Genomic DNA, 18,442 nt, shown 5'->3' with positions numbered 1-18,442 from the left:
TTTTGGTATTATATATATTTTGAGTAAGGATATAAAGATTTGATCATATCTGGTACTGCTATATTCTGGAGTGCTTTGAAATATTTTTCAGGCTATGAGTTGTACTAACAATTGGACAATAGCAATTTATTAAAGTTTTATGTGCTTCTTCAACCAGTAATTGCTGTTCTGATTCAAAAGACAATTGTCACTCATCTCTTTTTTCAAACTGCTTGACAGCTGTCTGTTGGATGCAGCATGAGGGAATATCGGATTGACAACACTTCCTACTGTGTTTTTAAGAGATTTTGTTTGATGAAGCCTTGACCATGTGTGTTGGTTTTACATTTTACTTATATTAAAAATAATAACTTACTATTTGAAATAATTATTTTTATTATGCAAAGGAAGGTTTGTTTTTTTAATACTGTATTTAACAGTCTTTTTTATTTTAAAGGGAGAAGTCGGACAGCCTGGATCTCCAGGCCTAGAAGGTCATCGGGGAGAGCCTGTAAGTCATTAAATTGCTGACATGTCCTTATGTAGCGATTTGTTTGTTTTGTTGGGTTTTTTTTAGTTAATGGGTGTTATACTTCATGTTTCATCCCTGTTGATTTAAATTGGTTGATATGTCAGTTTTTGTAAAAGTGCTTTTTCATTTTCTGGTGTTCATCTTTAAATCTGGATTTAGCAAAAAAAATAAACAAGCCTTTAAAGTCAAAGATGCCTTAAAAGAAAAGATTATTAACTATATTGCAGTTGTATACTTATATGTACATATGTTATAAAATTGTTTCATTATTGACTTCTTTCCTATTGATAGGATGGTATGGTTAGATATTGATAGTTTCTTACACAAGGAAGGATTCTGCGTGTTAAGTGTCATTTCTGCAACACGGTATATCTTCTTTCATATAGTTGTTAAATGCACACTTGAAGTTTATTTTTTCACTGTCTACCTCCCCCCTCTCCTTTGTCCAGTTTTATTGGTCATTTACTTCTTTGCATGTTGTTACACTGTCCATGTTATCTGTATCTCTGTTCTTCTTTCTTCTGGGGACCGTGCTGCTGCATTTTTGTTTTTCTCGTTTCTGGAGACATTGTTCCTCTACTGGTGTTTGGGCAACTCCTCAGTGCAGCTCATTTTTCCTCCTCTTTATATGTGATAGCTAGGCTTTGTTCTCCTTGTTTCCTTGTTTGGCTCTTTAAGGCCAGCAGACTTTGCTTGAAGCAGAGGAGCCAACATATCTGTAGAAATAGCTGAAAGCTTTGACTGCCAAGAGCCAGCTTCTTCAAATGATCCGTATTTCTTCAGTAGGCCAAGAGCAGTGAATGGAGCTCAGTTGGTGGAACACTGCCTTCCAGATGAATTACATTCTGAGTTACATTTTGAATTGTAAGATAAGGAGATACAGCTTTATACATTCAGAAATTTTTGTTGTATTGAATGTAACAAGAGGTTGTATGTGTTACATGGTACTTAAATCTGATAGAGTTTTGATAACTAGGAGATGGAAATAATACCCCCAGCTGAAAAATTCTCAAGCTCTTTCATTTAAAGTTTTTATATATTCACCAAAACCTCATAGAACACTGAGTAGAGTGCCAAACACTGGGCAATCATTCCCAGGAGACTTTCTTCCCACTTGGCTGGCTTAAGTGAAGAACACACATAATTCCTCACTTGGCTTTATTTTTTCCTCTTTCTGCCCCAAATAACTGTGAGATGTATTAACCTTTTACAATCTATGGCATCTTCATACATAAGAAAGATGGAAAGTGAATGTTAATTAAAAACCATAAAATAGAAATGAAGATGTTTTGATATATTGTTAGTTAGTACGCCATAACAAATGGGTTGAGATAATAACAAGACTTCTGTTATTGTCCCTAGCCTTGTTTTGTCTCTTTTTTAATTTTTAGAAAAAATGTTAGTTAGTCATTGTGATTTTTTTTTTTAAATTAATCTAAAAAATAGGAAGGAGAAGGTATTTCTGACCTAGGGAAAACTAAGTTTTTAATACTTTAACAGCTCTCTTTCTGATCTGATACCTTTGGTTACATCTGGCCTATATCTACTAAAGAAATGTATTTTGGTTTAAAATTAATATAAATGCTTCACAATATAACACTTTAAACGTCAGTGTAAACTTACCACTTAAGTCCCATACTTTTGTTTTAAAGAGAAATTAAGTGGCAGATTTAAGACATTAAAATCACTAAGTCTTTTAAAATCACCATAAAATAATATAGGGGAAGACTTCTGATAATTCAACTACAAAAGATTTACATAATCCGAACAGAGCAAGCCAGATTACACTATATGCTTCATTTATAATCAGCGGATATTCTTCTGAAGAGCAGAAAGTCTACATGCTGACCAGGAAATTGCCTCAAGGTAACCAGTAGGAAATGTAAGACACCTAGTCATAACTGCTCATCTGCCTCTCTTGCTGGTGTAGCACCAGACTGCATGTGCAAACATGGTGCTCCCATCTATTTAGAGCCTGAAGGCGGAGCAAAGGGCATTTCTGTGCAGCAGCTTTGTGATAAAAGTGTGTGCTTGGGCTGTGCAAAATGAAAGCTATCCTCAGCCATGGGATATGTAGGCTCCCCTATTCAAGTAGAGGCTTTCATCTGATGGAAAGGGAACTGGATTGTGGGGGCTGTGAGGGATGTCTTGTGCAATTTACTGCTTCTGTTGTTTCTGTTGTTCCTCCAATGTCTATTTGATGTATAACGTGTAAACGCCTCCTCTCTGCTCCTCTTCTGTGCAATTCAGTGTGATCTTCTCTGGTGGGATACCCTATTAGTTAGGGCATTGATGTAGGAGAGAGGGACTGATCTTTGCTGTGCCTTCCCTGTGATAGCCTCTGCCTAAGCTCAAGAGAGGCCTTGGATGATACTGTTGAAACTGTATGACACCATATTGTTAAACACCCAGATGCATCTGTGGCCCTGGGACAGCTCAGTAGGTTGCATGGATACCCCACCAACACAAACATACATTCAGACAGTCTATTTCTTCCATTCAGCCACATTAGAGTTAAACATGGCCTAATTTGTTAAGTTGGTGTAGTGGGTTGACCTTGACTGGACTCCAGGTGCCCACCAAAGCCGCTGTATCACTCCCCTCCTCAGCTGGACAGAGGAGAGAAAATATAACGGAAGGCTCATGAGTCGAGATAAGGGCAGGGAGAGGTCAGTCACCAATTACCATCACGGGTAAAACAGACTCAACTTGGGGAAAAATTGATGTAATTTATTACCAGTCAAATCAGAGTAGGATAATAAGAAATAAAACCAAATCTTAAAAACACCTTGCTCCAACCCCTTCCTTCTTCCCGGGCTTAACTTCACTCCCATTTTTCTCTATCTCCTCCCCTGAAGTGGTGCAAGGGGACAGGGAATGGGGGTTTTGGTCAGTTCATCACCTGTTGTCTCTGCTGCTCCTTCCTCCTCAGGGACAGGACTGCTCACACTCTTCCCCTGCTCCAGGGTGGGGTCCCTCCCACAGGAGACAGTCCTCCACAAACTTCTCCAACTTGAGTCCTTCCCACAGGCTACAGTTCACGAACTGCTCCAGCGTGGGTCCCTCCCACAGGGTGCAGTCCTTCAGGAACAGACTGCTCCAGTGTGGGTCCCCCACAGGTCACAAGTCCTGCCAGAAAACCTGCTCCAACATGGGCTCCTCTCTCCATGGTTCCACAAGTCCTGCCAGGAACCTGCTCCAGCGTGGGCTTCCCACGGGGTCACAGCCTCCTTTGGGCATCTGCCTGCTCCAGCGTGAGGTCCTCCATGGGCTGCAGGTGGAGATCTGCTCCACCGTTAACCTCCATGGGTGCAGGGGCACAGCTGCCTCACCATGGTCTGCACCACGGGCTGCAGGGGAATCTCTGCTCCGGTGCCTGGAGCACCTCCTCCCCCTCCTTCTTCACTGACCTTGGAGAGTTGTTGCTCTCACATATTCTCAGTCCTATCATTCAGCTGCTGTTGCCCTTCACTTTGCACTTGCACAGCAACTTTTTCCCCTTCTTAAATATGTTATCCCAGAGACTCTACCACCATTGCTGATGGGCTCCGCCTTCGCCAGTGGGGGGTCCGTCTTGGAGCCGGCTGACACTGGCTGTATCCGACATGGGGGAAACTTCTATCAGCTTCTCCCAGAAACCACCCCTGTAGCCCCTCCCCTCCCCCCCCCCAAACCTTGCCATGCAAACCCAATAAAGTTGGTCTTTTTAAAAATAGGCAGCTTAAAATCCCTCTTGCTTTAACAAATAAAAAGAGCACAGTTGCAAAATGGGTGCATCTTGAGACAGCATCCAAGAGGCAATGGTCTAGGATGGGGAGCACAGCTGAACTGAACTCCCATTGCCTCCAGCCTCTGAGAGGTGTGGTTATTTTTTGGACAACATACTTTCTGGTATATTATTACTCTTATTAATCCCCAAATTTACAAACAAGAAAAAGTAGGTTGTAAAGCTAAGTAAAAAATTCCAAGTGATGTGGTTGTTTTCCCTCAGCAGTACTATTTGGAACTTAAGTTAGCCAGGCCAGCCCAGTCTTACCCACCCTGTGTAAGAGTAACATTTGACAGTATGGACAGAAGAATTTAGACAGCATTTAGTAAAACTATTAATCAAGCTGATTTTACTGATGACAAAAATAGGCCATCTGTCACTTGAATAGTTTAATGGCTAGTCTTCTGTCTTAGTGATGACAGGCTGTTTTGATAAATACATTTTTTTGAGGGGCCAACTGTCTAAAGGATAGAATAAATCAACATTTATTTGACCTTAATTTCAGCCTGGCTGTCCTTTTTAACATAGGTAGAGTTTTGTCAGAGTTCGGTTTCAGTGGAAGCTATGTTTGACTTCTCCTTGTGTTTACAGTCATGCAGATGGGAACTCTGAAGTAAGTGCTTGTGGGTGAAGCTGGCAGGACATTCATAGCACTCTTCTAGGCCTAGCATATGCTGTCCTGCCACAAGTAATATGTCTGAACATTTGCAACTGCTCATGTTTACTCTCCAGAAATCATATTTTTCAGAAATACAGCTGTAAACACTTAAAATGGTAGAGTTTGCCCTTAATATTTAGGTCACATCACAAGACCTCAGATGTGGCCCCATTTGTGCCAGCGGTAGCAGCATAACGTGGCTTTCAGCTTCTGACCTGACTCCCTCTGTTATACCTGTACTCCTGATTAGTCTGTTGATCTCTTACAACTGCATCAGGAATGCCAGATCTAGATCAATGCAGTCTCTGAAAAATTTGTATTTTATGCTGGGGTATGGTAGCAGAATTCTTTTTGAAATGTGTTCAAGATACACTAAGGATATAGAAATCTCCAAGAGAAGTTGCTGTATTTTTCTTCATAAAGCAGAAATCTTTAAAATCCAACATAGAAACTGGTATAACCATATAGCCTGTATATTTGGAAAGCAAACCTAAAGTTCATGTAATTCTACTTCATCTATAGCCATGCTGAGATTAATAGAAACGGGAACCAAGGAAAGAAGGTTCCTGACTTAGTTATATGGTAGTATGCAGAACGAAATATTTTTTTGGTGTTTTTCTCTTCTGTGTGCCATGTACATGTAATAATCCCCCCTCTCCCTTATTGTGCAGGTTCCTAGAACTCTTCCCTGTGAACAAATTTGCTTAGAGTGCAGCACCTTGAGACAACACGGCTTGTTAAATAGCCTTGTGTTCAGTGTTGCCTCTCTTGACTTTCTTTACATAGAAAACTATGAAAAAAACAGACACAAAACACAGAGCTAGTTATCTGTATACTGACAGTGTTCCTTAGAGATCCTGTTCTTGGAACAAATGCCTGGCAGCCAACCATAATAATAATATAGGAAATAATTATATTTACTTATTAAAATGTAAATGTAGCTGATGCTAATGAACTTTCAGCTTTTTCAGTACAGTTTTACACGTATTATATCACTAGCTGTCATTTCATAAACATATATAAATGAGCAAATATTTTGAGAATGGAGGAAATTCTGAAAAAATGGTATTTTGCCTATATTTACCTGCTACAACAAAATTTTCTTTCACTTTAGTTTACCCTTTTATGCCTCTAGCCATGTACATATTCTCATGAGAATCACTGAGGAGAGAAATATAACACCACAACTACCATATTTGAGTGAAAAATGTGAAATGAATGAATGGTTTGTAAATGGGAACATCTTTTATAAGATTGTCTAATATAGTTAGATGAGATATGCAAATTTTAAGGTGTTCAAGTTCTTCAAGTCTACAGCAGAATCAGAAAGTAATTTTAACATTTCTGTACATTTAACTTGGTTAAGTTAGGTCAGTCCTATCTTCCTATTTCACAAACAGAAGGAGCAGCACAGTGTGTTAGTGTTAACTGAAACAGATGATGACCACTGCTTGAGATAAGTGGAAGTGAAATACACCACACCTACATGCAAATATCTTTTTCAGTGATCACAATGATATGTTTTGCTTGATGCACTTTATGTTGATGTTATGTTGATTTGTACCAGTTATAGTTAATAAGATGCTGTTTACTCAAGATTTATATTTTATATCTGCATTTATATACTGAGTTATGAAATACTTCAATTAGAAACAAATCCAAAAACCCTATAGTATACCTATTGTGAAAAATATCTTTCTGAAACCATTACTTAGTTTACTTTTTAATACATCTAGTCTGATTATTGTTGTATTTCTATTTTCAATCTCTCAGTAGATGAAAGCATAAAAATCCTGTTGTATTTCCAGTGCTCAAAAACTCATGTGTTGTGTGGATTTAATACTTGTGAAAATGTTTCATAGCGTACTAAATACTTATTCAAGTTTTATCTTGCCTTAAAGCACACACTGCTATAAAATAGCACTCTCTTTATAGGTAATATATTTAGAAGAAATTATTTCCTTACAGTCTTTAGGAGAAAAGTGATCAGGAGACTCAGCAAACTGGTCGGTCTGAGTCTATCAAAATTCTTAGCTTCAAATCTAATATTCATGCTTTTCCACTAGTCTGAGATGCTTTGATAGTAACAGCTGAACTCTGAACACTGATGGCCTGCTTTTCAGAGGTGTCAGCATTACAGTCATAAGGGAAGTAAGGACTAGTATTTGCTCTGCAAATGATGTCTTGTGGGTTTCAAAAGAATACCTTATTTCTTTGTTGAAAATTCTGACTTTGACCTATAAATACATTTATGTATAAAGTGAAATGGGTATTCAGGTGGGGTGTTTTTTTCTACATAAACAGCTGATGCAGTAAGACTTCGGTAGACATATGCTATACACTGTTATTTCTTTACAAGTAGGTTTGGTTAGTTGAATTAGTTTTTTAGTGATTGTTTTTTTATTACTTCTAATTTCTGAATTATTGGAGTAGACAGGGCAGTCTTGCTGATGACTTTCTGATTGCTGGAGGTACTATAACAGATGTTGTTAGACTTTCTCCCATTTGAGGAAGAGGGAGATGACAGCTTTGACAGCACAGTACTTTCAGTAATTGTTCTTTAATTGCACAGTGCTTGCTGTAAGCTCAATGACATTTTTTAGACTTCAGTGCAGGTTTTCCTGTCAATTATAACTTTTAGGTCCACTTTAGGTGTATACCTTTTTAACAGACTTTATTTGCAGCCTAGGTTATCTTCTTCATTCTGACCGACAAATTATTTTAACTAAATTCAGTCCATACTGCATTTTCATCAGAGTTAATTGCTATTAAGAAGATAAATATGAGAATGATGCTGTACAGAAACAGGTAATTAAAGACTTCTGGAACTTCAGGCAGACTAGGCTGCAACTATTCGGTTATTCCCAATTGACAAAAAGATATAAGACATGACAGCATAGTTGCTGATCCAAAGCGTATTGAAGTCAATGGAAAGATTCCCGTTCAATTCAGTCTGGACTGGGACCACAATAAATACTGTAATAAACTTGGACCCACTGACCTAATGCAACTTAGAAAATAATGCCTGCTTTTCTAAGTTATAAAACTAACAGTTCTCTCCCATCTAATTCTCACTGTCTGTTCCTCATGATTTCTAATTCTTAAATTTCTGTCTTCACACACTATGTAATTACATTAATTACATTAATTTTCTATAATTATATAGTATCTTTTTTCTTTTGTCTACAGAGACTTAGGAAAGTATTCTTTTTTTTTTTTTTTCCTGTTAGTATCATATCAAATTTAATAATTTTGGAGAATCAAGTGGAGAAAAGGTGTCATACCTTGCTGCCATTTCTTTAAGACTATTTTATAGAGGCAATGTTAACAAAGGCAATTTCTTAAAAGATGTAAGGAAACATGAAAGCAGCTGTAGTTGTAAGCCTATTATGGACATGAATGGTATGTGCTATAAATAGTTGTAAACAGTACTCAGAGTAGTCTGTTTTATGCTTGTATGCTGTAGTGATCTTTTTATGGCTATGCTGACACTTTTCTTACTAATTCATGTGCTGATAGAAATTACATATCAGCATTCCTCTTCCACTGCAGCTGGTTTGTAAATATAGAGATAGAAATACCTCTGATCAATATACTATACCAATTAAAAATCTTGCTACTGACTTGCTGAGCTGTATTACAATAAACAGATGCTTGTTGTTTTTTAAAATGTTTCTTAATAATTTGTTAATCTTGTATAAATTAAAAAATCTGTTAAAACAGTGTGATTCTGACAGAATTGTCCTGCAGCAAACACCTGAAGGTGCAACTTTGCTAGAGTGCAGTAACTATCTTCTAAGCACAAAATTAGTGGTAGTGCTTATTTATTTGTATTCCACAGGTGATTCCAATGAATTAGTCCACTTTATACACAAACCCACAAATTCTTCTGAAGAGTGTAATTTCTTCTATGCATTAAAATAATTTTGGGCATTTATTGGAAATTTTCATGTAGAGACTTTAATCTTGATACTATACTTATTAGTTAACTGTACTAGAAAGTGAGCTTTAATTTCCAGATGAAGTGCTTTGGCATAAGCTTATACTATCTGTAGAGTAAGAGCTGTGACACACACTGTTCCACCTGTGGTTTTTCCCACTGAGGGAATGATCATATTCACTTCATACTGCAGCTTCAGCCTTCAGCTGTCATGTTCTCAGCTTGGCTAAGATATAGTCTAGAGATCTGCTATGAAACTAAGAATGAATCAGCTTGACAGTATGCATGTATACAGCACACATCAGATATCCCCTCTCGTGGTAATATCACTCAAAAATACATATAAATGTTTGCCCATTTAAATGTTTGTGCATTTAGGAGACTGGGGACCTCCACATCAGTTGCAGAGACCAAAATAGGCACGTGCTTACAAATATCACTGCCTTTTTTTCTGAGTGAAAGAAACTAGATTTTCTTAGTATTAATATTGCAGTGAGCCTTTCTATAGAGATGGTTTATCAGTATTTGAACATTATAGCTATATAATTTGACTTCTAATGTATTTTTAAGTGGGAAAAAGTTTAATATAAGTGATCATCATTCAAAAGCATTTCTGATAAGTTCTATTATTTTGAGCAAATGATGTACAGATACATTTCAAGTTTATTAACTAATGTACTACTACTGGGACTGAAAAGAAGGCATTCTAAAAAATTACTGGACTTGATCAAGTGGAGATTTTTGAGGAGTTGAATGGACAAATCCACACAACTGTAAATTGATTCTGTATTCTTCATCAGAAATTTCTTTACTCCCAAATCTCAATTAAAAATGTAATTGGTTGCTGGATTGGCTAAGATTAAAGAATTAAAACTATATAATCTCTGTGTGAGTGTGTGTGAATCCAGTTTGGCTCTGTCTGAGTAGCTGATCTGATGTAGCAAGTTTAGAATTTCTTTAATCATTCTTTACTTTCCCTGCAAGTTTACTAAATTATGTGTTTGCTTAAGTGTTTAATCTAATTTGATCTGGTCTAATACTTCCCAGGCATAATGAGTTAATTCACCCTGCTAAGAAGAGAATAACCACTAAAGATCTTGAAAGTTATATAGTAAAACTGGTATAAAATAGGTATGCCTTAAGTGATTAATATTCATTTCATTTGACATGTGATATTTAGAAAAGGACTCATTTGCATTTTTTTTTGATCCACCTGATGTCAATAATAATGCTTAGGGCATTCCTGAACTTGTGTGCTAATTTCATACATTCAACAAAGGCTTTTCTGAGGTAGGAGATGCTTGAAGAGAATGTTTGGACTGGTATATGTTGTGTATTGGGCTGATGTCTGCCATTTTAGTGCCAGGAAAGTTGGTGTTCATACTTCCAGTAAACAATGTTTCACATGTGCTGATTAATCTTGAAACAGCAACATCTCTCCATTATTCTTGCCTTACAATTTTCTTCTTAACTCCCAGTTTTCAACACTTTAAGACACTGTCAAATCCTTCAGTAATATAGATAGCACATTGGAAATTACATCTTCAACAAAATGTTTTTTGTATATTCTTCAGCAGAAACATTATGCCTATGCCTAGGATCAGCAAAATAAATAAATGCATAGTGAAATACTTATGAATTTGAATGAACTTCTGACAGCCAAAGTACCCAACAGTCCCTATTAGGTGACAGTATCATCACATGGTTTTGGCCTGATTTAGGCATATATGCATCACCTTTTAATCAGAATATGATATGAAAAATTATTTTAAATCATTGAAGTAACATTTTTGCAGTTTATTGGGAAGAAAGAGCAAAAAATGAAAAAAAGTTCTTTTGTAAAGGAGAAAATATTTGACAACCTGTGGTGTAAACTTCCCATTTGTGGATTGTGGCAGAGGAGTTACAAGTAAGTAATATGCAAGATATTATTTGTGTATTTGTCTGTGCTGATTTTCCACTCTCACACATATTAGAGAGGTAGGATATAAAATACCTCAGTTTCTAGTATCTATACTAGTAGAATTAAAAATATTTTTAGCAATAATAAATGGTCATTTATCCAGTAGATTTTATGCAAAAATACAAGGCATAGAACATAGTCATTTAGTTCACCAGATTATATGACTGTAATTTTTGCATTGCTTTCATCTGTAATTCACAGAAACTGTGTTCAAGATTATCGCTTAGCAGCTATATCATGCAAAAAGTGTCATGTATGTTACACTGTGAAATGCATGAATATGTAATTAATATGTGCCTGTCCTAAGTGGCAAGTCACTAATCACTGTGCTTACTGTGGTCTTTCATTTTGTCAGGTCTCAGAAGTAAGCTATGGAAAATCAAGATAGATCTGGATTTTTCTGCCATTGTTTTAACATGTGCTGCAAGATGGAAATGTTTTGAATCTTTAAATATTTGTCAGACAATAAAGTTCTAGCTCTAAGATTATCATTTATGGTGAATAAAAGCAGAGTGTGTATAGGGTTTTTTTTCCCTATTTATGGTGTATAAATGCAAAATTCAGACGAAGACTTTTAAGCTGTACATTAGTAATTCCATGTAGTCATGGGCAATACTATAGGAGCTAATGCTTCACAATGCAATTTCTGTTTGTGTGTGCAATTTCATATTTCATTTTTAGGCACTGGTTTGTATCACTGCATTTTGACATAACGATATAAAGTGTGATTTGAATTTTAATAGTATGGCTCAAGGACAAATTCCTAGATACATTCAAATGTTGCTCCGTAGAGTAAAGGGATGTGGTGTTTTCAGGTTTCCAGGGAAAGTGACCCCTTGATACGAAATTATGTCTCTGTTAATGTTCATGGTAGAGAATAGTCGAAAGAAGAGACATCTGAATGCCTTTAACACATCCCCTGAATATTTCTATCTTCCTTTCCTAATATACTATGAACAGTAGGAATTAGCATTTTAATTTACAGCTTAGGTAAATTTCTGCTGGAGTTTCCACTGACTCTGAAGACCAAAGAGAATCTTCCCTCAGCTCATTGCTAGACTTAGAAACAAACAAAGGCAGTAGGCTGTGAATGAAGATGACAGTTAGAATGTAGCAGCCATGAATATGTATTATTTCAGTTGAATTCACTTAAACATTACTGTTCTATTCTGTGCTTCTCAACATGTTTATGGTGAGTTACTTAACAAGTAGAAAAAGGATTACAAAAGGGTGTTTGACTTTCCTTCTGACCCAACTTCAACAGGGTAGTAACAGGGTAGCCAGTTTTCTTGCTAGTCATCATTCTTCAACATATAGGACAAGCCAGAGAAAATATTTGCTGTACCTGTGTCCTCAGAACAGCCTCCTCAGGAACTGTGGTCAGGGTGGTGATATGAAGCAATCTAGCTGTAACTCCTTCAGGGCTCTGAGTTCTGCATCTGAGCAGCTAATCTACAGTCTATACTCTGATAATTATCCAGAATTGTTTTCATTTCACCTCATATAGTCAAGTAGATGTAGTTAGTCCATCTCTGTGTTACAGTTCTTCTCTGATATGAAACTAATATCTGTGCAGGATTATTCATCCCATCATGAAATACTTGTCTCAAATAGAAGGGGTCATTTTCTTCTGAAGTTGCCTGTTTCTTTTAACTGGCTTAGACAGTTTAGATTTTTAGATTAGTTAAAGTTAGTTGAATTGAACCCTTCCAGAAAATGTGGAAGAGAAAAACAAGCAAACAAAACAGTGCTGCTTTGTTATTTTTACGTTCAAGTGGTAGCTGGGCTGTCAAAGTAACTAGTTTCTTGTTATGCTTCTTTCATGTGTCCTTCATGATCAATAGCATTGCATTATTCTTGTGCAGTGTGCTCAGTTATGGTCATGCCAATTGTTCAAGATATATTGTCACATACTTTCTACAGATAGTGTAGAAAGAGGAAAAGATACAGTGAACTTAAGTAAGGGAGATGTGCAGTATTTGTGAGCCTTAAAAATATTTTCATCAGATGTTAGTATTGCTTATACTCAGTATTCTTGCTCTAAAGAAGGTGATAAAGATAGTTTTGTAACTGAGATCAGTTGGTTCACCGGTATTCAGGAAGTGATGAGGACAGTCCCTGTCCACAAAGGGCTTTAAGCCTGAAATTGAGAAGTTGATACTCAAGTCTCTGGCACTCAGGTAGATGCAGTGCTAGCAAATTTGGGGAAATTTGGTGCAGTTAGTGTATTCATTTTTATTATCTACGTATTAAAATTACAGTGATTTGAAGCTACGGAATACAGGCTGGCTTCCCATCCATATGAAACAAAAACTGAACAGTCTTTATTCAAAGTGAATTTAAATCCATTTGTAAGGTTTAATTAATGTTTCTGCTAAAATTAAAATACCATGATGGTATAAAACCTCTCCTTCCCAAACTGAAAAAACCCCCCCCATGATAAAAATACATAATTTTTCATTTGTACCACATGTTGTTGTATTGGAAGTGTGTTATGACCAGCATTTGTTTCTTTTCATATAGATAATTGAAAAATATTATATGTTTGTGATTAGACATTGTTCTAAAAGGATTAAATATCATGAATCAAATAGTACTCTGGGCTAATGAAATACAAGGAACGCAGTGCTTATGGGATCCTACTCTTAGGTCAAGCTTAAAAAAAATTGACTTTAGGATTTTGACACATTTTACTCATATTGGACCAATATGGAAAAATTGCTACAGGACCAGCAAAACCAAGGTTATTGGATACACTGAGACCAAGAATAGATAAATGTACTATAGAAATATTAACCCATTTAAGAAAGAACCTTTGACTCTTACTGCAAAAAATAATTTTTATTTTAGTAATTAAATTTAGTCTTAGTGATTGCTGTGAGGGTCATGATGTGATTTTCCTTCTTTGTGCTCTGGAAGAGTTTGATCCCAGTCTCTACACCAATTTTTCTTAGCTATTTCTTAAAAACAGTAAGAACTGCCAAGCAGACTCAGAGAAAAGGAATTATCACAGAACTTTTTCTCTGACAATGGATAGGAGTATGTAGAAAATTATTTTTTCACCTGTCATTTACTGCCAGATTCTGTCTCTCAGAGCTTTTGGGACTTCCTTAGACAAAAATGCATGCTGGCCCATCCTACTTAATAGCCAGCAATGGACCAATTTTCTAGTAATTTTACAGTCCTTTTTGGAACATGGTTTTACTGTTTTCATTTGCTACATCCTGTGACAAGTTTCACGGTATGCACCATATGGAAAAAATGCATGATTTGTTGTTAAACCTACTCACTGCTAATTTAACTAAGTGGCTTCTTACTACAGGAAAGGGGGATGTCTGAAAATTGCATTCTTCCACATCAGTATGACCTGTGTGAACAGAACTGCGATTCTTGTAGTGTCAGACAGATGGGCATGTTGGGTGCAAGGAGCAGAGCAGCAGTCAGTGCTCTTCGAGGTGGCTCTGCTGTCCTCAGCCTGCCCTCTCTTATGTGTGCAGGGTGCTCAAATTGGGTGACCCATCACAAGCTTTTGTCCATAATTTAAGTAGTCGAGAAATTTTAAAATATTTTGAAGGCATGTAACTGCTTGAATATCAGTGTGTTTACATGTAAGTGTCAAACCTGGGTCAGTTTGTTAGCTGTTAGAAGTCAGTGTAAACTTTTTAGACAGGTTGGATGTTGGTTTGCACAGTCTGTAAGGCTGGTGCCTGGCATTGCAGGCAGAGGGAGGGCATCGCAGTGTCATCTAACAGGACTGGGGCTCGGGTTTTGTCTGGCCACCTTTGAATCCACAAAGATTTGACAAGTCTGATACTATTTTGAAGGGTATCTACAAGGAACAGTGACACCAGTTTCTGCCTGTGACAGGATATACACAGTATTCATTTTCTATTAGTATTTCCAGCTTTCAAATTACAGTTTTCCAAGGTCTGTGTTGTTGGCAATGCAACAGGGGTCACTGTGTTCCACATTTAACATATGTGTGGTTTATTTTTAATAACTGATTTGCCAAAAAAAGTGTTTGCAAACTCTGGTCTTATAACTGCAAAGATCTTGGTAATGTTTTTCCTTTCCTGCATTTAATTTAAAGCTGCTATGCTAGTCCGGTGGATGCTCATTATGTCTGTGGGAATGCTTCTTTGTATTTAGCCCATTTTTCTTTGTCATTAATTCCAACTACTCAGTAGTAGCAGATGCAGCTTCATTGAATTTCTTTTACATATATTTTGCTACGTTCCCCGGTAGAAGGTTTTATCCGTTGTCTAAATTGGGTTCGTGTCTTTCATTCTATTAGGATTATCAAGGATTTGCTCTAATCTTTAAAAAAGTATCTTGACTGTTGCAGTTTTATCCAAATTATGGTTTGACTTGTACTTTTTTACATACCTCCAGTAAATCTCTCATGTGTCATCAAGTATGCTTTTTCAAGTAAGGATCAGTAATACATAAACAGTCATATTTTTCAGGTGTTTAAAGGGATCATGGGAACATCTATGTAGACAGATATATTTTGTGAATCTTCCTAGAATCAGAATCACAGATTTTTCAGAGTGGAAGGAGCCATTTGATTGAAACATAATTCAGAGAACTCATATACACTAGAAAAAACATCTTTTTATCAGTAGTCATGACTTTTAGCTTATTTAAACCTGATCCTTCAGCTGACCCTGATTGACAGTTACCCTGCTGAATAAAGAGTAGCGTCAAAATTAGCACCATTCTGGAAATCTTCTTAAAAAGCCAATTGACTTTTTAAGACTGAAACTCTGATTAAAGTTTCTCAGTGTCTTTTGTGAGGCTTGTGTCACTGCCTGAAAAATGAATGATCATTAGGGATAGAGTTTGAATTTTTGTTGTGTAAATGGACAACAGCCTAGAATGTGACCATCTTTTAACAAAAGTTTCTAAATGTTACTCAATGGATCTCTTTTTTAAAATTTATGTAATTTAAACAAGGTAGAGTCACAGCAAAATAACCTCACTGACCATCCTCATAAAAAAGTAAAATATGAAAGCAGATACTATTTTAAGCCATAAATCATAATATTTACCAATATTCAACACTAGTAGTAGAGAAGTTAGTAAATTTTTTCCTCCAAATAGTGGCCTCTGAAATAAAAGGTCTATGCTTACCTTACATTTTACTACTTCTTCATTTTTTCAGAAGGTCTCACTGTTTAAACAGGAAGTATTGTTTTATCATAACTTTAAAAATCATGATCAATTTTAATAGAGAAAAATTATATTATTTCAAGTATTTTTGTCTTGATGTTGAAGGGAGAATGGATCGTTTGAAAAACTGTTCCATAGTGGTTTGTCCTGCACAGTATTTAACAAATTTGACACATTACAAAATAAGTCCAGATGAAGTGGCTCTTCAGTGAAGAGCCTGTTTAATTCAGTATGTTGAAAGAGTACAGTTTTGTATACCTGCCGTAAGAAAATAAAAAATAATAAGTTAATTGTACTAATGTTGTCTCCATCTTCTTGGGGAATTTACTGCAAGGCAGTTTGCTCATAACAGAAGCTTTTGGAAATACTATATAATTTTGCATCTTCCAGAGGTAGAATTTTACAATAATGGGTATGTTTTCTGTAGTCTAGAATCTCCTACTTCCCATAATAGGGCTATCAGCCAGTACTGAAGAAGGAAGTCCTACCAGCTGCTGAAGAGATGGGGAATATTAAAGACAATAGCAGAAAATAAAGGATAGAGTAGGCTAATAAATACTCATTTTAGGAATAAAATAGTTTTTGTTTTGTTCTGGAAAAAGGTTTTGTACATGGTTTCTTCTGCTGTTCACAAGCATAAAGTTAAGTATGAGGGAGATATCCATAATACTAGCTTGAAAAAACAAAAATAGACACATCATGATTAATGAAAACTACAATAAAGATTGTTCCTTTTACAGTTAAATCCATTGTATCTGCCAGATGTTATCAAAGAATGGAAGATTTATTTAAATTGCTAAAAAATAGGGGTAAAATAGAATATTTATACAGAATTGTATAAATGTCATCATTGAAGCTCATCATCACAATAGAAACAAATTCATTTTTTTGGGTGTTCTGAAGTTCCAGGTGTGGGGGCTGCAGCTGAGGAAAACTGCTATGAGACCCATGGCTAAGCACTGTTATTTCTTGCAAATAAAGCATACCCATAGCTCCTCTTACCTTTGCATATCCTAATTTATACTTATAGGTCTTGTGATTCCTAGCCAATGTGAAGACATTGTCAGAAACTTTTGCTATCTGAGCCTATAAAGACCTATCACACCACACATATACAAACAAGCAAAGAAAAGAAAAAAAAAGAGAATTTTTGCTCCAGAGAATGAGACATCAAGGTGTGTGGGGTTTGGTCACTTAGGCACTGGCACCGAGAGCCGTTTGAGATGTATGAGGGCATCTGCAACATCTGCCATGTATGACACAGTTCTTAGAGCAGACTGGCATCTTTTTCAGAGGGTAGATCAGCTATCCCACAGCACCTTCAATGACACTGGAGACAATTTCAGTTGCCTACATGGCATTCAAGTGTCAGTTTAGATCCTGGAGCTACGCTGCAAAGCCTCTCCAGGTACACATAGGTAACACAGGGCGGAAGATAAATGATTAAACAGGCAAAGGAGGCTGAATAAAGGGTAAAGACAGCAGTGTCTCAATCAATAAAAAATCTTGGTTAGCTGCCAGACTGATGTTCACATTATTTTTTAGGCAAAAAATCAGCAGGATGTGATAAAAGTGCAGTTGAGAATCTTTAGAATAGATACCTTTTTAAACCAATGTATTAGGTTTACAAGGCTACCTTGTTGGTGTTAAATTTCATGTGATTATAGTACTTGCTGATTAAGGCCAAAATAATGAATAACATTACAGACTTTTATGGGGTAAGGGAAGACTTCCCATTTAAAGGGAAATTTCAGAGAAAGGAGGAGAGCATTCCAATGAAATGAAGGTAATTGAGAAAGATTGGTGATGCTGAAAGAACTAAGGCAGTAGTAGGGCTTGCAATAAAACTTCATTTTTAAGTATGAAGAAACTTTGAATAAACCTTACATGAAATTTGATGTAAAACATGAAGGGGAACAAATTAACTCATTCAGAGGTGTAAGATGGTCCGACTCATATAAGGGCAGAAATCACTAAAGTGCAGTAGATGCTTTGATTTTTAGCTGTTCTGGCTAGAAACGTAATGCTATGTTTTATTGGTATTATAACTGCATATACGATAAACAAACCATTTAAAGTGAAGTTTTCTGGAAAGACAAAGAAAAGACTATCGAGAATTACAGCCCCTTTTTCTTATTTCATATGAGCAAAATGTTGCTTGATAGCTTTGCAAAGGACATCCCCAAAGGCAATTTTTTTCCGTAGGCCAATGATTCATGAATTATTCCATAGCATTGATTCTGTTACTCCCAGTGGGTGGCAGTTTTCCCATTTGTAGTAGTTCCAAACATTGTGTTTCCCTTAGTGGCAGGAAAATTGCATGATGAATCTGTTTCATATTAAGTTTTGATTAAACACAGGCATTTGTGATAATTTTAGTTACAATATACTCTTGACAAAAATTACATTTTATCTTACAAATGGAGTAA

General features: G+C 36.3%; 1 protein-coding gene across 1 annotated transcript in view; it reads left to right on the top strand.

The window, feature by feature from the left end:
- Positions 1 to 18,442, top strand: part of COL21A1 (collagen type XXI alpha 1 chain) — a 113,490-nt gene that overhangs the window by 68,258 nt on the left and 26,790 nt on the right. The window contains exon 16 of the mRNA XM_074864719.1: positions 437 to 490. Within this exon, the coding sequence (XP_074720820.1) occupies positions 437 to 490 (54 nt within the window). The remainder of the gene's footprint in view (positions 1 to 436; positions 491 to 18,442) is intronic.

This window comes from Strix uralensis, chromosome 3 (assembly GCF_047716275.1).
Source record: "Strix uralensis isolate ZFMK-TIS-50842 chromosome 3, bStrUra1, whole genome shotgun sequence".
In the NCBI taxonomy this organism is placed as follows: Eukaryota; Metazoa; Chordata; class Aves; order Strigiformes; family Strigidae; genus Strix; species Strix uralensis.
The sequence above is the reverse complement of the archived record's forward strand: the minus strand, read 5'-3'. Positions and strand labels throughout refer to the sequence as shown.